Source organism: Triturus cristatus, chromosome 12, assembly GCF_964204655.1.
Source record: "Triturus cristatus chromosome 12, aTriCri1.1, whole genome shotgun sequence".
In the NCBI taxonomy this organism is placed as follows: Eukaryota; Metazoa; Chordata; class Amphibia; order Caudata; family Salamandridae; genus Triturus; species Triturus cristatus.
In genome coordinates, this window is record NC_140595.1 from 520,180,303 (window position 1) to 520,202,671 (window position 22,369).

The 22,369-nt window shown below is 45.3% G+C and overlaps 1 protein-coding gene across 1 annotated transcript in view; it reads left to right on the plus strand.

The window, feature by feature from the left end:
* Window positions 1–22,369, plus strand: part of TENT4B (terminal nucleotidyltransferase 4B) — a 298,913-nt gene that overhangs the window by 147,200 nt on the left and 129,344 nt on the right. The window contains exon 5 of the mRNA XM_085639324.1: window positions 12,085–12,192. Within this exon, the coding sequence (XP_085495450.1) occupies window positions 12,085–12,192 (108 nt within the window). The remainder of the gene's footprint in view (window positions 1–12,084; window positions 12,193–22,369) is intronic.

The following is a 22,369-nucleotide window of genomic DNA, read 5'->3' on the forward strand; positions in this document are numbered from 1 at the left end:
CCAAGTCCAGGGCTTCCGCACCCCCTTCTCCCGCCAGGCCTCCGGCGTCGTTTGTGGTGCGTTATGTCTCCTATGCCTCTGAGCTGGGCCCTCAAATCGCTGCAGCGCTTATTGGGCTTTACTTCTAGGGCCTCCGCTCCCCCTTACGCGCCAGGCCTTCGGCTTCTTCTGTGGCGCGCTGAGTCTCCAGGGCCGCTAAGCTGGGACCTCCATTAGCCGCAGCACTCACCCGGCCCTCACTTCGCAGGCATCAACGCAGAGCGTGGCATCAGTCGATCGCTCTCCCGACAGCCGCCGAGTCTTCCTTTGGGCGTGAGGCACTTCCGGACCCCAGTTAGACAACACTGGATCGAAGCGCCATCACCTCCTGGAGGCCGCGACCGCCACCATCGGGTGTAGGTGAGCCGCCATTACCGCTTCAGCGGGGACACCAAAAGGGGGTCGAAATTCACGTTCCTGGGCGCAGAGCCTGCCCAATTTCCTCCTGGGGGTAGTGAACAAAACACGGCACTTAAGAGCTGTTTTTAAGCCGTGGATGGCGCAGGATAGGGCAGGATATGAATCGGGGAAACGGGAGCTCACTCGGGTAGCGGCCATTCTCGGTGGCTGCTAGCCACGCCCTGCCTGAAGTAGACTTTGACCCTGTCGATGCCTCCCTCAGGTCTTTTCCTAGAAGCCCCATTGGCCTACCCTGAGTTCCTGTCTCTGGGATCGAACCCCTCATACCACCGGACATGATTTTCGTCTTCCAAAGAACGATGAATCACTTTCACATGTTAAAACAAAAGTCCTTCAACCAGCAACTCAACCTTCATAGTCTCTTCTACTTATTAATGAGGTTACTAGACCCAGTGCTAGCTGCCTGGGGAAAAGATAACTACTTGTCTGGCAGGAACTAGGCACTATAGGCCTGCTCCTGATAAGCCATTTTTTGAGTCAGCCCACCCATCACAAGAGACGTTGGCAGTTCAGACATCTTGCTCTTCAAAGATTGTTCCCTAGACAGCCCCATCCAAGTCTGGCTCTTAAATCCCTGAACGCGACCTGTCATTCTGTGTCAATATACACATGGGCCGTGGGACTTGCTCCAACTGGCAGTTCCAGATTTGTTGACCATTTCCAGATACAATTTTTTCAACCTTGTTTAATATGAGCTGTAGGTGGCACGTCATCCAGTCTGGTTCAGATATTCTTGACTGGTGAGAGCCATTGGATCATTGGATCATCTGTAGTTATGTGTGGTTAAGTTCTTTGGGGTTTTCCTTATGGACTTAGCCGTTGATGGCTCTAAACTGTTATTTTCTATCGGTAGGTCTAAGTCTGACTTAATATCTGACTGCAATCCCTTGTTATATTGGGTTAGAATTGTCAGTGCATTGGATGCCCCTTAATAGATGTTTTCTTTTGGAAAATGGTACTCCTCTCGTCTTGAACTTCTGCTGGAAGAGTAAACAAAATTCATGCTTTTACGATTAAGGAATAGTTATGCAATTCTGGGATGACAGTCGTAAGAACAAGTTCTCACTATTCCAGAAGTGATATCTGGTTTTCATTTGAATGAGGCACTAGTTTTAAAGACTTTTTACCAGAACTCAAGTGATGCAGCAGAGAGAACACTTTATAGACTAGACAGTAGAATGTGTATGACATTTTATTATTGACAACACCAAACCTTTTCGTCAATCTGATCAGCTTATAGCGGCCTTTCGCCATCCATGAAAATAACATCTTTCAAAACAAGGAATAGTTTGGTTAGTTGTCTGAAGTCATAGAATTATTTCTCGGCGAAGCAGGCCATTCTCTCCAGGGAAGTGTAACTGCTCATTCAACAAGTGTTTGCATCTACCTCTTTGTTTGCAGGAGTGTCCTTAAGTGGACATTGGCAGGGTGGCAACCTGAAAAAAGACACATCTTTACACAGTATTGTTGTCTGGATTTGACAATACGAAGACATGCAGAAGGTGGATAAGAGTTATATGTCCTCTTTTCAAGATCCCTTTTTAGTTCTTGCCTGAAATTTACCGTCATTGGCGAGACATAGAAGTTAGCATACAGTGTGCTTAGAATCCACCCATTGCTTACTATAGGTTGGCTTTATCGTTGCTTCTCATTTGTTAACACGTGTGAACTTTAATTTCTCTTCTAGCGTTTTTTTTTTCCCAGTTTGTGCTTCTTCTCCCCACTTCCATGCTTCATGTTTTTCTCCAAATGTAGAATCGGGGATGACACTGTGTATGATAATTTCTTATTGACCGAGACAGATCTGACACTTGTGATTCTCATTCCAGAATTACTGACCTGTCTAATCCTCAGTTAACCAGATTTGGTGAAGACCTATGTATGATCCTTGTGTATTCCAGTATTAGTGGTAGCACCATGTGTGATCTTTTTTGAAAGAATATATGCAAACACACTCAATAACCTTCCCTTACTCGATGTTTAGAGCTAACAATTTACTTGATCCTTCATCACTCCAGAATTAGCACTGGCACATTGGACGACTTAGCCCATACTCACAGCTGACACCTTGTCCAATCCCTCCAGAATCAGCAGTGACATGTCTGATTCTTCATTACTCAAACACAAGCACTGACAAATTGTGTGGTCCTCGCCTATATTCAACACTCGCACATTGATTGATCCCTGCCCATATTCAGCACTAACACATTTTGGAATACTCACTCGAGAATCAGACAGGATATCAGTGCTGATTTAAAATTACTGTTGAACCAGCTCTGACACATTGTGTTAGTCTTCCCCATGCTCAGCACTGCCACATTTTAAAGTAATCGGCCTAGAATCAGTGCTGCTGCCTGGTTTGAGTCCCAGTTGCTCAAACATCACTGACCAATTTTGTGGTCATTTTATATTCTTAGCATTGACACACTGCGTGCTGTTCGCCCCAGGTGTCTCCAACCAGTTAATCGTGAGAGCTACCACCTTCATAGTAACTCACAGCCTTAAAACCACAGGGTCACATTTCCCTTTTAAAGTTAAGGGAAGGCTGTGCTTATTTGACATTATTATTTTCAGGCTTCTGAGAGCGTAGCCTGATAATAAGCAGTGCTGAAGTCGGATATATGTCCAAGGGCACAGAGGTAAAGACCTGAAACACTGACATATTTATATTTTCAATAAGACATTGTCAACTCAACATTGGAGCATGAAAACAAAATGCTGTTTATGGATGCTTTTACATTCAAGAATATTGAAATGAAGGGTTAACTTAATGAGTAAGTTGACTCTTTATTTTAATTTTTATTCCATTTCAAAGTGTTGCTTTTACAAACAGCAGGACTTGTGCGCTCAGTGGGCAGTAGACGCTGTGCTATATTTATATCTGATAGATACTGTTATTTTCTTTGAAATATGAGAATGTTAAAGTGGATACAAATATTTCTATGAAACACTGAGTCAATGTTTTTCTCCACTTTCAATTGAGGCAATTACGGCTCAACGTACAAAGCATATTTCTTCACTTTAAATACCTCCTATTTAAACAAATGGCTGTATTTTTCTGTTATAAATATGGCACTGTGTGGCCACTGAGTGCAAAATGCCTGCTGTTTGTAAATGCAACACTTTGAAATGGGGAAATATTTAAATGATGAGCTTTATGGAAACCACATGAACCCAAAGTCAACTCTTCAGTTTAAATTTCTCCCATTTCAAAGTGTCGCATTTGCACACAGCAAGATTCTTGTTCTCAGTAGCTGGTAGACAGGGTGTCCTATTTATAAATGAAAAAGCAATTTTTTAAGTGGGAGAAATTGGAAGGCCAGACAAATGTTGCATATTATGAAAAGTTTTTGCAGAACATTTTTCTGCACTTTAAATTTCTCCCATTTAAAAAAAAAATCGTTGTATGTTTGTTTTATACATATAACAGTGCCACTTATGGCAAAAGGTATGTCCTGCCTCACAAGTACGTACAACCCGGACTCTCATTCACCCTATAAACACATATCCCATTCATACGAACACATGTTCATACATCCACAAAGACCACGTTCTCACTGACACACGTGGCAGCCCTATCCTAATGCCCCTCGTCAAAGTATTTTGTACAAACCCTACCTAGTCGTTGGCTCTATTGACATGTCCTGCATTGAAACATCTTCACTTAAGTTACTGTATGTTTTCTACATCCCTATCTCATTTAGCATCATGACAATCATGCATGTCCACTGAGGGTCTCCCTATTTACATGGATTGAGACCCTAGAGCTTGGCTCTGAGGTGAAGGGGGGGCATGCATAGTGTGCCCTTATTTCACAGAGCGCGTCTACTGCCCTCTCTACCCAGGCTGTGTTAGACTAACCGTGGAAGCAGCAATAAATCTATAGTCTGGGATACCTGTATCCCTGTATTCTAAGACTGGCTACTAGCCACCTCCGATCAAGTCTGTGCAGTCTCCGTGCCTGTGATCCTGTTGCCTTTGTCTGCCTGGGATGTGTGTTTGAGATCTAGTGGGTGTACTAGGTGAGGTGAGTCATTGTGTGTAATGTGACCGAGCTGTTCGGCTGGACATTCCGGCTCCCTCGTACCCCTGCCTATTCCCTGGACAAGCCTGGTGAGCAGGGGGGTAGACACTCGCTGTTATCTATGTTCAGCTGCTCAAACTCTGATAGGTGGTACTCCACCATCCCACCCGCTCTTCCCTTTTGTGTGACGGGCAAGGCCTCCTGGTCTGGAGTTAATTAGAATTCCTCTCTAGGGAGTAGCTTTGGCTGTTAAAATGGAAAACAGTAAGTCACCTTTGCATGCTTTGGACACGCAGTGAACATGCCACAAATGTGCCTCACGATTGGAGGGGGACTCGGGATCTAAAAGTAGCAGACCCTCTGATTGGATCAGCCTTCTCAATCAGAGGAGATACAATTCTGGCCTTAGCAGTAAGTTATGGTTCAAGACTTGACTACGGTTCTATCAAGGTGGACCACACTGTGTCCGTCCAAAGAAGCCAGCCATGGCCCGTGGTGCGAAGGCAAGATGAGCTTGCTCACCGCGTCTGAAAATCTGAAAACCCCTCATAGGGGTTGAAGTTGAGGAAGTTTTCTATGTGACTTATGGATTATGCTGCAAAGAAATGTGCCAGTTTGATGAGGAGCAACTGCATCGGTCAGCAGCATCGGTCAGAGAACCAGCTTGATGTGTGAGGCTTGTGGAGCTGCCACTTGAAACACAAGGAAATTGGCGACAGCTGCTCAAGATAAGGAAGCTTGCAATACAGCAGTGGAGGCAGAGGGAGACTGGGAAGCTTGATCCTGGTCCTTGAAAGTGAGATAACTTGGCCCGGGCCACTCCCCCGTGCTGTGGGAGCATGAGTAGTACTTCCAGTTACAATCTGTAGTTGGTGAAGTGTCCTGTGGTACAGGCTCCCACCTTCCTTTTTATGACATCTGGTGGTATCAGTGTGTACTGGCACTCTGGTCAGGCACTGCCCTCCTACAACTATACTGTGGCTACTGGACTAGTGGGACTCAAGTAAACTGTGCCAAGGCATCAGGAACCTGCGAACAGATCCCTGACATCACTAGAGTTGGGACCTCACTAAGGGTGGCAGGGCACGTTGTTGCGTTGGATGGGGGGGGGAGAGGGGGGGGGGGAGAGGGGGGGGGGTGGTTGGGCCTGATCAAGAACATTTGACTTCACATCAAATGCTGAAGCAACCTCATTTCAATACAAGCATTGCTATCATGGCTCTAGCGAATGAGAGCAATCCTGTGCAACATGTTAACTGTTTTTATAGTGCTTGATGTCCAGGCGCTATATTACTGTTTGGGGTCAGAACTCTGGCCCAGAGGGTTGTAGAAACATCTGGTTTCCACTGTTTTTCCTAGTTGATTGTCTAGTATAATTCTCTTGTGTGTATTTAAGTATTTTACTTTTTTTTTCTTTTCTTAAAGTATAGCACTGACTGTACATTGATTTTATTAGCTGGTGGTACAGTATGCACTGTAATCTGGATGTCAATCTTTGAATGTCTAAACCCACCTCACCCCCTTGAGTAATCTTTGGACTGCTCTGTCTCACTTCTCTGAGAGAGTCAAGTGCTGTAGAGGAGTACTTGGTTATCCAGTTTTGGGTCCACTAGAACTGAGGCCCCAGGACACCAGCGAGGGAACACTCCAGTTGATGGGATTAGAGCACAGTAACCCCTGATTGCCCAGGAAACCGGTTCTAATTCCCACCCTGGATCAGGTATTGTCTGCCTTTGACCCTGAAGAGTGTATGGTAACATTGGACCTGCAGGATACTTTTCACATCCCTGTCTTTCAGGCCCACAGTGGGCCAGGAAAAGTTTTACTTTGTTGTGGTCCTGTTTGGCCTCACCAATGCCCCTCCGGTGTTCCTAAAAGTGATGGTGGTGGTTACAGGTCATCATCAGAGGTCTGGCGTCCTAGTCTTCCCCCTACCTCAACAACTAGCTTTTGAAGGCCGGCTCGGCCTAGACAGTTGTAACCCACCTTCAGACTACGGAGGACCTCCTTACATCGTTGAGGTTGACTATATAAATGTGCCTAGTTCACAGCTGACTCCTTCTTAGACACTCTATTTCATCTGAGCCATTCTGGACACAGTTTAATTTCACTCTTATCCCCACAACGAAGAGTACAGCCCTTTTGCGCTATGTCCCTCATGTTTTATCCTCAGCCCTGAATCTCAGTGAGTATGACTGCTGGGACTGTTGACCTCCTGCACCATTCTAGTCCAGCATACCAGGTGGCGCATGCAGGTTCTGTAGTGGGAGCTGAAGTGCAAGTCACAACAGCACTAGGTGGGTCACTTCGACCAAGTTCAGATTTCAGAGGAGACTTGAAAATATCTTCAGTTTATTGCTAGACTACGATTGGGTCAGCAGCAGACCTCTCCCGTACACTTCTTAGAGCTGTCTGTGCTGACCGATGCATCGCCTGGGGCAGCCATGTGGGAGAAGTGGAGATCAGAGGCCTCTGGCGGAGGCTCATCTCCACATCAGCATGTTAGACTTGACTCTTCAAATGGAGGCTGGTCCAGGTGTACACGGACAACACCACCGCCATGTGCTGCTGCAATTAGCAGGTAGGGGTGTGCCAGGATTCCCTGCATCTCTGGATGTGGCTGGATTACGAATGGTGGTTATACCCAGAGGTGGCGCAAGGTCTTTTCTGCAAATGGGGAGAACCTTGGTTTCGATTTATTTGCAGATATTCACACACACGAGCAACTGATTAATCAAGGATTCTAACTGGGGAAGAAAAGAAATCCCCTCTGTATCAGGAAGTTGGTTTTCACATCTACCATATTTAAAGATCTTAGAATAGTCAAAGATATTGGAGTAGAGGCCTCACTCACTTATCGTGACATGCTTCATCAGCGCCACACCCTGGTAAGATGGTACCACCAGGGCAGACTCAACCATAGATGAAATGGGAGTCTTAGATAAAGTCCAGCTGGACATGCAGGGATCCAGAAGAGTGATTAGTTAAAAATACCTCTAGGTATACCCAAAGATTCTTCTTTATTTTGAGGGTACCAGGGGCATGAATAAAATCCTGAATCTCTTGGGTTCTATTGAATATTATTGTTCAGTTAAACCCTTTGTGGCAACCTGTTTTTGCCCACTCCAAAAGCCTGATCGGGTCTGGGGCCTTCATCAGGGTTGTGTTTTGTGGATCCCTGCTCTCTCACGTGCACGCACACTTGTGAGGCCTAAAGCTCTCACCTGTCTTGATCTTTTTCCAGAGGATTTTCCTCTAGTTTTTCTTAATGCAAGGGTCATGCGGGTGATGCCGTCTTGTAGTCACACATTCTTCAAAGATGGAGCACCGCGGGATTACCCAAGTGCTCCAATCATCGCAAACCGCCGCCGTTTATCTTTTTGCCACCACCGAGAACAGCTATGTCAGCATTTCTGCGCTTTGAAGTTCTCAAAGCGACTCCCACTTGGAGAGCCATTCCACTTAGAGTGGAACTTGGGACTCCTGTACGCCTTTCTGCCCATATCACTCCTGCCATGAGTTCTGTAGAAGATAGGGAGAACCGAGCCCACGTCACCCTTGTGGCTCTGGATTGGGCATGGAGAGTGTGGTATCCCAAACTCATGGACATGAGCAGCTGCCCTCTGATCAGGCTGCCCTTTCGGGAGGTCCTCCTGTCGCAGCAGTAGGGCAGGGTCTTGCACCCTCCACCTCCATGCTTGGGGATTGAGCATGAAAGTTCATAGCTTTTGTCATCCCTGCGAGACTTTTCTTTGCGTTTGGTAATTGGGCACTTGGCGGTTTCTGCCTTTTTGAGTTTTCTGAACCAGCCTACGTTTGAAGCACCAGGTTATGATGTTTTTCTTAAAGGGGCTACTGCATTTGTTTCCCCCATTTACCCTTCATTATGCCCCATTGGGACCTAAATTTAGTTTTGACCTTTCTCATGTGTTCTCCATTTGAACCTATGCATAGCTGTCCTTTTAGTTGCTCACTCTTAAGACCGTCTTCTTGTTTGCCATAACATTGTAATGGAGGGTGAATGAGCTTCAGCTCCTCTCCTTTAACCCTCCATATACCAATTTACCCACATAAGCATGTTCTTTGGACTTGAGCATCCGTTTTGTCGAAGGTAGTTACTCCCTTTCACGTCAGCCAAACAATCAGTCTTTCGGCATTCTTTGCTCCACCTCACCCCTTCAAGGAGAAGTAGAGAATTAATAGGCTAGGTCCAAAGACTGCTCTCCATTTGTACATTGTTTTTACCAGGGAACACCAAGTGGACAATCGTCTTTGTTTGTTTCACAGGTACTGTGAGAAAGTGCCCTCTTTCTGCATGGTTGCCCCCACTTTTTGCTGAACTTCTGATGTGCTTTGAGTGTTCCCTGGGCTCCTGCCAACCAGGTACCCAGGGCCTATGTTATTTCCCTAAAACTGCATTGGAGACCAAACCCAATTGGCACTCTGGCCACAGGTCAGTCCCTGGTAAATTGTACCACAGTTAACCAGGGCACTGTGACCAGGGAAGGCTTCTGAGGGCTGAAGCACTTATTGTGCCACCCTTCGAGGCTCTGTACCTTGATACACACACACACTGCCTTTGCAGGCTGCGTGCTTTTGGTGCAGAACAAAGTGAAGTCGACCTGGCACACATCCCTGTGCCATGCGTACAACCCATTGCCCTGGCATAGATCAGTTATCCCTCTAGCTGGGTACACTATACCAGCGGTGAGGTTACAGGTGCATGAGCCCTGTACCCCTACAGTAGCTAAGTCAATTCTTAGACGTAAGTGCAGTGCTGCCATTAATAGTATATGGTTCTGGGAGTTTGTCATTGCAAAATCCACAGTACCATATGGCTGCACTTAAGACTGAAGTTTGGTATCAAGCTTCTCAGCACATTAAACCCACACTGATGCCAGTGTGGGATTTAATGAAAAATGCACACAGAGGGCATCTTCGAGATGCCCCCTGAAAAACGACCTACCACTAGTGTCCAGGCTGAGTGGCTGCTTTCAGCTGCCACTACCAGACCTGTTTCTGGTTCCCTAGGTCAAGAGCCTGCTGCTCTCCGGGGTCTGAAATAATGCACTTCCTAGGACGAGGTGCCAAGCCTCCTCCCCCAGGATGGGCAGGGTCCACGAAGGGGGAAGCTTCAAAGGCTTGCCGCCTTTGTGAGCTTCGCCAGGCCTGTTGCTGCTTTCAGGAACTGGCCCCCACCAGCTCTGACCCCCACTTTGAGTGGGAGAATCGGTGGGAAAAACATGTGAGGAGAAGAGGTGTGCCCACCTTTGCCAACCCCACTCCTCCGGTGGGGAAGGCGAGGTGAAGCACAACTCAGTCCTGCCATCTTGCAGAGGAAGGGACCCAGCCAACCATGGTGAGGCTTATGCCCCCCCTCCCACTGGAGGGTGGCATAATAGACTCCAGCTTTGGCAAGATCCGCAAGTCTGCACCCATTGCCCACGGCCCGAGTTCGAGTGGCCCAACACTACGAGGTGGTCTCCCCGGCAATACTGACCAGAGATCCGGTGATCCCTGACAAGCCTCCAGCCGATGCCTGCAGCCTCAAACTGGAAGGTCCCCCCAACCACGACCAGGAGCTGGTAAGAAGATCCAACCCTAAAAGGCACCTGACGCCCCATGGCCTTGGGTGGCCCAACCAACCCCCAGAATCCCAACTTAACTCTTCAAGTGGTGGTCGCACCCAGAATACCTTCATTCCCGAGCCTGCAGTGTGTTTGCAAACCCGAGACTCCCCATTAAAAGCTGCAGGGCGCCCAACGCCAAAACAGCACTCTGCACGCGGCCGCCCCAGTGCCGCTGAGGGTGTACCTTTTGTGCTGGCATGAACCCCCATTTGCCCTGAGCTTAAGTCCAGGAGCTTTGCTCCCCCAACCTTGTGGCCTGCTCGTAATCAGTCACCAACCGGAGGCCGCCTATTCCCCACTGGATAACATTGGGCCTCAGCACTCTCCACCCAGCCGCCCTAGTGCTGCTGAGGGTGTAACAGGAGTGCATCCTGGGGGACCCCTGAGTCTCACCCCAGAATACCAAATCCCACAACCGCATGCTTACCTTTGAACCAATAACCCTATTTTCCTCCATAGGATAACATTGACTGTTTTTCTGTGAGAAGTTTCTAAGTGTGGCGTTGGAAAACCTATAAAAGTCCCTAAAACTATAACAAACGCTTTTACTTACCTGTTTACAAGAAATGGCACAGTGCCGTATCCAGGTATACTGCACTGTGTAAGAAAAGTAATCTGTAAAGTAATCTACTAGACATACTACTAAAAAGCCTATACAAAGTATATGTACAATATTTTAAAGCATTGCATTACTAGTAGTTCTACTGTAATCAAACCAAAGTATATGTACAACTGCAATCCAAACTGTTTACAAACTGTATTATTACTGCAAAGTACTTCTCACTTACCTTTGCCAAGCTTGCTTGGTTCTAGGAAATAAAAGAATATTTTTATACAAACAAAATTGGTCTGAGTTCAGTCTTTGAGTGCGTGACAATCATTTGCTGATTGAGTGTGTACAACAAATGCTTAGCACTACCCTTTGATGAAGCCTTACTGCTCGCCAACACTACCACAAATAGAGAGTAAGCTGCTATCTACTTTTACCTCTGTCTGCCTTTGGGGTTCTGTGGACTCTGTGCACACTATACCTCACTTTGGTGTAGTATATACAGAGCCAGCTTTCTACAGGTACTAAGAAAGGAAAAGCCGTGCAAAAAAACTATTTCTCACTGGATCATACTCTGCATACTAAATCTGCCATGCATTAGCAAAGAAACAGCCTCCTGAATATTTGCTGTCTGATTTGTCCATCGCCACTACTACTGTGTTGGCAAGTGGGGGTGCCTGTCCTGTATATTTGTCAGGCGGGGGCCTTGTTCTATGCGTTCATGTAGCGTTGCTGTCCGACTGCCAGACCTGTTGAGAGGAGTACTTGGCTTGTTCTGTTCTGTAGGACTTTTTGTTTTTAGACACTTCCGAGACCCACCTCCTGGGAGAAATTGCACTGGCACCCATTCCAAGGTGAGGAATCTGCAGTTAGAACTAAAGTGAATAAGCTAGTAAGATAACCATCATACCAGGCTGTATTTATTATCGCACTGCTCTGACTACCTAGGGATTCCCAGCCCAATGATGGGATAGTTAAAGCATGTACGTTTATGAAGACCACTGGAGAACTATAGTCACAAGTAACTTTTTTTCTTCTTACTCACCCAACTCTGGAAGTTCTATGGCTACTGGCTTCTGCTAGGACACAAACACTGTGATTTGGTTTAACGTTGTTGGCTAAATTAGGTTGTGTAAGCAGTTGGTGGCATAGAGCGGGACAGACAGATGGACCTTTGCACAAGGTTGCAGTAGTTTTTAAAATAAAAAGCAATTTCCGGCCTGCTGTTCGGTGGAAGCAGCCATGGCTACAAGTTAGTGTTGCAAGAATTAAAAATGCATGCATCTCCATGAAGGTAATTATTAGTAAACAAGTAATCTATTTTTATTTTGAAGGTATGCAGAGTTAGTAATTGAGTAATTGAGTTAGTAATTGGTGTTTTTATAATTATTATTTTCACATCTTTATCTTTTACTACCCAGGTACCCATCATTAAACTTACAGATTCTTTTACTGAGGTGAAAGTTGACATCAGCTTCAATGTACAGAATGGAGTCAAGGCAGCTCAGCTCATCGGAGAGTTTATCAAGGTTTGCGCGCACTTTAACAATTAGATTGAGTATTTTTGAAAAGTCGGGTCACATTTATGTTGTCGCTGTAATATGTTTATTCACTTATTGCATTTGTTGATATGCATTTTTTCTCTTCAGCCACCTTCAGCCAAAGGATTGGTCAGACCAATCTTTAGTATGTACTTTTTTTGTCCTGTAGATATGTTAAAGTGCCAATCTCTCCACTTTAGGCTGGAAAATGACAACAGTGCTACATTTTCTTTTGTTTCGCTACTAAGCTCTCCATTGTAATTGTTGCTCATATCTGGAATTGCATTACAACCCATAGAAAATCTAATTTTGCCATTTTGCTTTAATGCAAATATTAACTCAGAAATTCTGTTGCTGAATTTCCATATCTTAAAAGATGACATTAACCAGCATATCGTTTTCAGAGTACATTAGTAATTAGAAAGTTTATTCTGCTTTTCATCAATGATGTTTGAGAAACTTTGCCATTAAAAAATATTTTTTCTAATTGCTTAACCTTCTTGATGGAGTGTGAATCCGAAAGATTTTCTATGGATTAAAGAACCGTTTCTACCACTTCATGTTTAGCACTGTAAACCTAGAGAAACCCACATGGAGTACCCCCTGGACCATTAAGCTTGGCATATTTCCTGCATTATGCTAATACTAGAGATTGCTCGATACAGAATAACTGCCATAAGATCAAACCTCTGTAGTAATGGCACATATGGTGCTATATTATATTAATCAGAAGAGAGAAGGAAATTGTGACTGGATGTTTCCAGGGCATTGAGCTAAGATAAGCTTAAGACGGTCACAGGACTCGTACACCTGTTGTGAAGCAGTTGTCTTTGTGATGCTTGATGCTGTTTTAAGGACTGCTGTTTGACTGGTGTTGCATACACACCCCTGTTCATAGAGTGAGAGCAAAAGCATTTTTGGAGGAAATTCTTGAACCACCTATTGCTTTCTCTTTATCCTTCTATTGATCTATCAGCAGTGACTGTAGTGTGTAATTTTTTGAATGTGCCTTGCAACCTTCAAACTAACTGCACTTAGTAGTGTTGGATGTCTTAGGTTAATTTACCATATTTTAGGACTCCTCATCAGTCAGTACGTTTAATCTCATACTCTATGACAAAATGTTCCCCAGAAAAGAACTACTTACAGCTTCAGTAACTATGGTGATAAAGCTTGTACACTAGAATCATTGGTGTTTTTTATGATTAGAATAGGTTTTTTGTTTGGTTTGAAAACAAGCCATAAAACTAGCACATTGTGTGCATTTCAGAACAGTGAAATGCTTTAATATTAGACAAACACAGTAACAAGCTTTCCTCCCCATTTCAGTCTTCAGATTGTTCAAAGCGTGTGAGTGGTATGAAATCGGTATGATTAAAAATGGATGAAATATATATTTATGCCAATGTTATTTGAAGCCAGTGTAGAAGTAACCACAGATTTAAACAGTTCTTACTAAATGAAAAGGTCAAATCCTACGTTATTATAGAAGATGTCACAACATTCTTAATGTTCACTGCCCACACTATGATACTACACCGTGCATTGTTGCTTGTGTGTGTAGATTTAACAAATGCACGTGAAAGAATTGCTGTGTGTTAGGCAGGTCTGTAGATATGCAGAGAGAAATAAGCAGTTTTATTGCCATTGATTAGATAGGAGAGGGGCGTCATGACTCACTTGATGCTTCGCCTCTTGTGTGTAATGTTCCATACCACATTCAACAACTGTACTAAACAGTACATTAAACGCTGTGCATTTTCATACGTACTTTTATATAGACCATGTTTATATATTACATATGGATATGGAGCACAAGTATGCAAAATTGGCAGCTTGATTGACAGTTCACTAAACAATCAAGAAAACGTCTCATAGTACATTAGAATTTTTCACATATCTCTGACTTTATTTAATATGCTCAAACTGTAATCAAAACCCTAATGCTGTACATATATAATATAGAAGTTGTCGTAGTTTTGACGTGCCATAAGGCAGAGGAGCGTTGCCTCACTGCTCTGCAAGCAATAGTTAAAGGAAAGTTAAAATGATAATAACCAACATTATCATTTTAGTTTTCCGTTTCCTGGTTGCAGGACGGGGCTGCTCTGCTGACAGAGCAGGGTCCAGGCCGTGAGGAGTGGTTTGCCCATTAAAGTGTGCATGAATGTTTGGCCAGCCGTCTCAGGCTGGCCAAACATTAATGCGCACCTTGCATGTTCTCCACTCAGGCTGCATTACAAGGTGGAAAATGTTCCCAGACTCCCATTCCCTGTCTGAGCGCTGAACTATGACGCTCAGACCAATTACAGTGCTGCTTTGCAGTGAGTGATTAGTTTAGTGGAGCCTGGGAGCTTGGGTGCTTCCTGCTGCTGGACTCCAGACAGGAAGAAGAAAGAGGAGAGGCGGTAGCCAGGTAAGTATTTTTATTTTTCATTCCTACCCCTCCCCACCCCTGTCCGGTAGGACCTGCTTCTGCCTACTGTAGTTGTTTACCACACTTGATAAATCACTTGTGCCACAGTGTCATGCATTTGAGTGGGAGATGTCTCTATGGATACTTGATTAAAGAGAGTGTCATGTCCATCAGCATGCATTAATCTAAATAATTTGTATCCTTTCACCTTTGTGCTTTCGCTTCTAAAGCATGTAACATTCTAAATTTAAAAGAGCAGTGATGAAAGGTGACACACCATGGTTCAGTGTTAAGTCATGTAAAGCCTTCCAGCTTACCTTATTGTGTCATTAGGCTTGAAGTCAGTACTACATGTTCCAGCATTGCTTCAGCAACTGGTCTGTGTGTTCCATTCCCACCTCTACCAAAGTATCTTATATACATGTCTTATAAATCATGCTTTATGGAGCGAGGAGGTGTCTGCTTGTGCTTAACTCGTGTTGTGTTACACAGGCCAGTGTACCATTCTTCTTGTTCAAAATCTAGCATTTAGACAGAGGCTTACTACTTCTTTTCTCCCTCCTTCCTACAACAAATACAAGGTCATCCCTCCTTGTAACCATATTTCAGGTATTGTGTTTATGAATGAGCTGCACTGAATGGAATTTTGCTTTTGTACTATTTTTACTCCAGTTTTAGAAGAACATGGCACTCGAACACACATTTTACTAGCTGCACAGTTCCTGTTTAGAAAATGGTATGCCTGTTTATCAGGCCTTGTACTTTCACCAACACTCTAATGCATTTATTTTAGTTTCCAGGTAAGCAAGGAACCGTTCTTGTATGTAGCATTACCAGATTTCATAAAGCCTTGGCACACAGTCTTGGCCAAACTGATATTTCCCCCAGTCGTGACTGGTTGAGCAACTTCTCATTACCATTTTACTCTAATCAGATGAAACCTCCTAAAGGCCAGTTGAAACCAATTAAAAATTTTAACAAATTTTGAGAAGGCCATTAAAAGACATTTCTAGCATAGACCCATCAGAGAAATGTAACACCCCCCCCCCCTCCCCCCCATTATACACCAAATAACTTTAAACCACCAATGCAGAAAGAAAACTTGAAAAAACATGAAGATTAAGCCATACGCCTAAAACACTACAAACTGAAATTACACAAGAATCTTTTTTTTTTCCCTAAGCTAATTAGTTTGAAAAACAAATTAACAAGTCTTTCTTATCTAAATTCTCTTCCATACCATTAAACAATGCACCAGAACAAAAAATAAAAATCTTATTCCAACCATAATTGCAACTGTTATTGTTAACTTTTTTCAGAGAGAATGTCACAAAGATTCACAAAGGTCTAAAAAATGAATCTGTTATCACTCTCCCTCCTTATTCCAAACAGAAACAATCCAAACGTGTCCTCCTTCTTGGCACATGACATTGAATCATTTCTGCAGATTATTGTATCTACAAAACCTTCATCTGATGCCAATAATCTGAGCCCATCAAAGTTGATAAGTGTGATAGTGATTTCCCCCCTTAATCTTCAAAATCATCAATTTGTCTCTTGACCAGGACACACTCCATTCCTCTCCCAAATAATTTAAATTGCATCCCTTCTAAAAAATGTCCAAATATCCCTCGTTTGAAAAAGTCTTATAAAAGAACTAACTGATCTTGCTGCAACTTCTCTCTCATATTTTGAAAATAAAAAAGTACTAAGCTAGTTTCAGTTGGTATTACAATCCTACTGCAGCTCTGGTACAGCAAATTATTCTTCAGCTTTTTGGTGATATTCTTACCATCGTGGGTCATGGTGATGCTTTGGTTCTTGGTCTTTTGAACTTATCAGTAACTTTTGACATATTTAACCATAATGCTCATGTAGTTCCTAGGGAGCTAGAGTAACCACTGGTATGGAGGATAATTATTGCAATATCCTCATCGGTTTCAATGCTTTCAATAAATCGACAATTCAGGATAACAGTAGCACAAAGGGTAGTTTATCCGTATTTGTAAGTATACAGTTCTTAGCACTTTAGGTGGTTTTATCTGGTGGATGATGTTCACAGTACCTCATCTACTGCTCCTGGTGGATGATATTGACCGTACCTTAATTTTCCTGCGACTTGTAGATGATATTCACAGTATCCTCATCCGCTGTGGATGAAGTTCAGGATACCATCTTAAGATCTCTTGATTGTACTAGGATCTCCTCCCCAGTCCAAAAATGTTTCCAGTTTACCCCTTAAAACAACAAGTGTTAGTGGGCGGGTCTCTAATCCTAAAATGAACCACTGAGGCATTTTTCCTGGGGCGTAAGACATCTGAAAGATGCTTTGCTTGTAATAGTCTTACTTCAAGTCATACTGACTTAAAAGGAAAAACGAATTCACCTGATTTCCTATTGTAATGTCTTGAGAAAAAGTATGTTATACATGCAACATACATAATAAATGTGCACCAGATTCTCAGACTTAACGGAGCAGCTATTTAATGGACGGGTGACCTCCAGATTTGCACGTCTCAGCTATTGATTTTAGCACCACAGTGGATGTGTACAAAATTAGGATTTTTAAATTAAAAGTGAAATATCAGCCACACCGTGCTTCAACCCCCACAGGAACCAACTCAAGACACCTTGTTCTGCAAAAAATTCCAGCTTTAATGGAGCTTCCTCCTAAGATTATATTTAAAGGCAAGGAGGTAGGAAGAGTAATGTATAGAGATAGACTAGGAATTGTTCGACGGCATTCCTACGTATAAGTTAACTAAAGCGGGTTTTGCAATTAGTATGAAGTCCATATTGCGTTTTAACGTGTAGTTAGATAGCAGTGGAAAAGCCAGCTAGTGCAAACATGCGAGAAAGCAAGATGAGGAAACCGGGGTAGTGCGAGAAAGGAGGTAGATGGTAGACCGGAGAAAGAGATGGTGAAAGAGTGTGATCGAGAGGGAGAGAAACCGAGAGAAGAGGTGAGAGGGGCGAAACAGAGAAGGGAAAGTAAGGAGTAAGGGAGATTAAAAAAAGACATGCAGTGAGCGAAAAGAGAGTTAGACATTGAAAGATTCTCCTCCCATTAAGCATAGCATGCAGTAGGGCTTGTGGCTCCAGGCCTGTGACCACAAGTAACAAAGGAAAGAGGACAAAGGACCTTTAATTCCTTTGCGGCCAGTCCGTTAAAAGAGGACAGCATTAACTATGTTTCTTAAAGTGCTGTGTACAGGCAGTAAAGAGTGAAAAGGGCTAATTAGATTAATGGACTTGACTAATTAGGCAGAACGGTTTTGCTTTACTGACAATAATAGACCTTTAAACTGAGCAAATCGTGGCATGTAAAAGAAACCAATTGTATTTAGATACAAACTGCAATTGGATACATATATCTACCTTTTCATGAGTAGATTCTCTGGAGGAAAATTCTGGCACAGGAGTTAAGATTACAGAAATGACACTGAATAGGTTATGCATTTCCTAACGGGGATTTTACTTATGCTATCTGTGGGCCATGTTTTAACCATTGTGCCAATGCCTCAAGGATAGGTTTAAAAATAAACAAGCCATTTCACTGCAATCTCCGTCATGACACATGTAAAAATATCTTCAGTATTTTCGTAATTTTGTCCCCATGTCAGAAAGAACTTGGTTCAAGAGCATTACTTAGCAAAATCTCCAACTGAAGCTGTCTCTAGGCCAGACTAAAAAATGGGACACCCTCAGATGTCACATTTGGCTCTAAATGTCCCCCAAGGTCCCATTCTTATCCCTTTACCGTAGACTGTTAAATTCCTCAGACATAATAATTTTTTATCTTAATCCTATTAAAATGAACGTCCTTCTTCAAATCTCCACACAATCTCGATCTCTGTTAAATTGTTAATTGAAAATCTTTCAGATCTTGGCACCATCCTAATTTGCTTAACTTAATTCCTAGGCTTTGTCATTGACCAAAAGCTATCTATGACAACCACATATCCAGGCTAAGTTAGCCATCTTCCTGCTTCTCTAAATAGCATTGAAAAACTCCATCCGATTTAAGAACTGTTGTTAGACTTTGATTCTCTCACATGTAGATGGTGGCAGCTCAGTGGTCGTTGGCCAATCCAAATCTGTCCTCAAACTATGAATCACAACACACATTGAAGAGGGGGAAAGGGAGCCTAATTGAAAATAGTAGATCCAGTACCAATGCTTCCAAATATAAATGTTATGTTCACTGAGGTGTAGCTGTTCCTAAAGAAGAGAAGATAGGCCAACCTCTGGTTGGGGAAAGTGTTAGGGTGTTCTCTCAAAGTTGGGTAGAGGAGAAGGTGGGGGAATTCCTCCTTTTTTACTTGGTGCCCTCACACACCCTTGCGAGGGTCATGCTTCCTTATCGGGCGTTGCTCCTCGTGGGGGTGGCGCTGCTGTCCTCCATGGGCCACGCGAGAGGGCTCTTTAGCGGAGATCTTTTAAATGAGACGTTGCGGTTGTGCATGTGGGTGTGTGGGCCTGGATAGGTGAGTGAGTAACTTAAAATGATCTTTTCTGGTACCCAGAACCCAATTTTATTCAGGGTCCAGAAGATAAGGTTAAAAGATGTACTGGATATGCAGACCCTCCTTAGAGCAAATGTGGAGGAGGAGTGAGTATTCTACCGCTGCTCTCATATCCGTGAAGAAAAAATGTGAGTTTTTTATATATATATATATATATATATATATATATATATATAAAAAAGGTGCAATTAGGTCAACATGTTTCGCGCTGCAGCAGGTCCCTAGTTGATCCAAGAGTACTTCAATTGTTTGAATTGCACTATGTTGTGGAAAATAAACACTCTTTAAAAAATTTACCTCTGTCGTCGTACCGTGAACTCTCTCTCCATGCCAGGAGCGTGCAAAGGAATCTTGGAAATAAATAATATATATATTTTTATACAAACGCCTCAATTTCTCCAAAGCAGCGTAACCGACACTCTGTAGATGAACTAATCTGGTTTATCTTTATTGTGGGTATGATAACATCCACGCGTTTCGACCGTTTCTTCATGTCCTTGTTCACTATATCTGAAAGAAACACACATAGTGATCGATTCCTTACCTTAGAATTACCCCCAGGCGTCCGACTGGATCCGGAAAGTTTTCGTCAGCAGTACCCCTGCGCGTTGCTAGGTGGCGTCGTGCGGCTCTGCGTCTGTCGTCTGCGTCGTGGTCGCCGAGATGACTTCGCAGGTGCTACTTAGATGCCGCCCACGCACGCCGACGTCAGTTTTCTTTTTCCACGCCAGCAAGCGCAGATCCGGGAAGAGCAGGAACCCCCAGTCAATTTTTGACTGACTTTTTGAGGCCTTTATGTCTCTATTTTTCATAGTCTTCGACTACTGGTGCAGTTAAGATGCCGGGTTTTAAGTCCTGCGAGGACTGTCACCGTATGATGTCGATGACGGACCCGCACTGAGTGTGTCTTTTCTGCCTGGGGCGGAACCACGACCCCAAGTCCTGCCCCGACTGCCGGGCCATGTCGCCGAAGTCTTTGCGGGAGCAGTCCTGAAAGCTGCTGGAGGGCCGGCAGTCGGCTATGCCGTTCGAGGTGCTGGTCCCGAGGGAGGTCGAGGGTCCGTGCGCGGAATTGTCATCATCGGTCTTAGGTATCCAAGTCTTCGCACTCGGGGACAGGTAAGGCGAAGCACAAGAAGTCCAAGAAACGTCATCGTTCTCCGACTTCCCCTCGCCGGTTGCGCGACACGGCTGAGGATGCAAGTGGTGCCTCCCCCCCGCGGCTCCGGCGGAACCTGTGCAGTCGCCCCTCGCCGCCGGTCCGTCGGCAACTCCGGCCCAAATACAGGAATTCTTGCCGGCCATGGCCCGCCTCTTAAAGCTGTCGGGTCCCGCTGGTGCACCTTCGGGCCCCGTGGTCCCAACTTGGGGGGGGGGGTCCTCTCCTTTCATCGGCGGTGGCTCCGGCCCCGACGTCGCTGTCTGCTCCAGCCTCAGCGCCGCTGGACCCCCCTGGATCCAGGCCTGGATCCCAGTCGACACCGGTTTACCTTATAACACCTCCACCGACGTCGACCCCACCGGCACCACTTTTGCCCTCTCCTCGGGACGATGTCGACCCCAGTTTTAGCCCCGAAGCGGATGCGGCGTCGGGCTGGCGTCGATCGATGCCGTTCTCGACGTTGCTCGGGGATTTCCATCCCCATGTCCCTGCTCCTTATTTTAGGCCTGTTGAACAGCCTGAGGAGGAAGGGGAGGACTGGGAGGGTTCTGAGGACCCTCTCGCAGCTGATTGCGAGTATGAACAGGACTGGGCAGAGGAGCTGAGGGAAGCCAGTGGTCTGGATACCCCACAAGACCATGGCATGCTGTCTCCTCCTACTGTGGAGGGTGCTAGTTATGCTGTGATGTTACGTATGGCGGCCGAGGCCCTACACCTCGTGCTCCCTACTGTGGCAGTCTGGACTAACCTGACAGAAGTGCTTCAGCCAGCAGCTACTTCTACGGAGGCGCGGCTTCCCGTCAATGAAGCACTTTCTGACTTTCTTTTGGGCACCTGTTCCAGGCCCACCACAGGGGCTCCTGTGGATAGGAACGTGGCCCGACGCCTTCACCTGGCTCCGGGTGACCCCATTTTCCTCTCCCAACACCCCACCCCCGAGAGCTTGGTTTTCCAAGCCTCTGCTTCCCCAACTGCCTTCCCTTCCGCACCACCGGATAGGGAATCCAAGAAACTGGCTCAGTTCGGAAAGAAGATTTTTTCTTCTGCCAGGTCTGCGCTGTGGTCCGTGAAAACCGCGTGCCTCTTGGGCCGTTATTTCCACTCTCTGTGGGATACGGTGGCGCAAGTGCTGCCTCAGTGTCCAGAGGAGGCCCGGACAGCTCTCTCCCAGGCTGTTGCAGAGGGGAGAGACGCAGCTAAGTTTGTGATTCGTTGTGGCCTAGACACCGCCGACTCACTGGGCAGATCGATTGCAACGACGGTGGCGATCCGACGCCACGCCTGGTTGAGGACAACTGGATTTTCGAGGGATGTCCAAAGCACACTTCTGGATTTGCCTTTTGATGGCCGTCGCCTTTTTGGCGACAAAGCAGACAGCGCGTTGGAGCGGTTTAAGAACTCACGGGCTACGGCCAAGTCCTTGGGACTCTCTGCAGTCCGCCCTCCTCCGCCCTCTGCTTTTCGCTCCTTTTGTGGCACCGGAAGTGGCGCCTCGCAGCGTTCGCGACAGAGCCACAAGTCTGCGCAGCAGCAATCCCAGCGCGGACGCGGGTTCCGCCGTGGTGGACCAAGGGGCCAGCGCGCGGGTCAGTCCACCTCCACCCCGGCCACCTCTGCCTCCAAACCTTCCTAGTTCAAACTTTCAGGCCCATCAAACGCTAGTGGGCCGCAGGCTTCTCTGTCACCTTCCCCACTGGTGCACCATCACATCGGACAGGTGGGTTTTAGAGGTAGTCCGAAGGGGCTACTCCCTCCCATTCTAGACTACTCCTCCAGCCATGCCACCTCGGTACCACTGCATGTCGGGGGATCACTTGGTGCTTCTTCAGCAGGAAGTTGCAACCCTCTTGGCCAAGGGGGCCATCGAGCTTGTTCCGACACCAGAAGTAGGTCGTGGTGGTTATTCCCACTACTTTCTGGTGCCAACAAAGGACAAGGGCCTGCGTCCTATCTTGGACCTCTGGAACGTCAATAGTTTCCTCCGCAAAGAGGTTCAAGATGCTCACTTTGGCTTCGGTCTTGTCTGCTCTCGATCCATAAGACTGGATAGTAGCTCTGGAT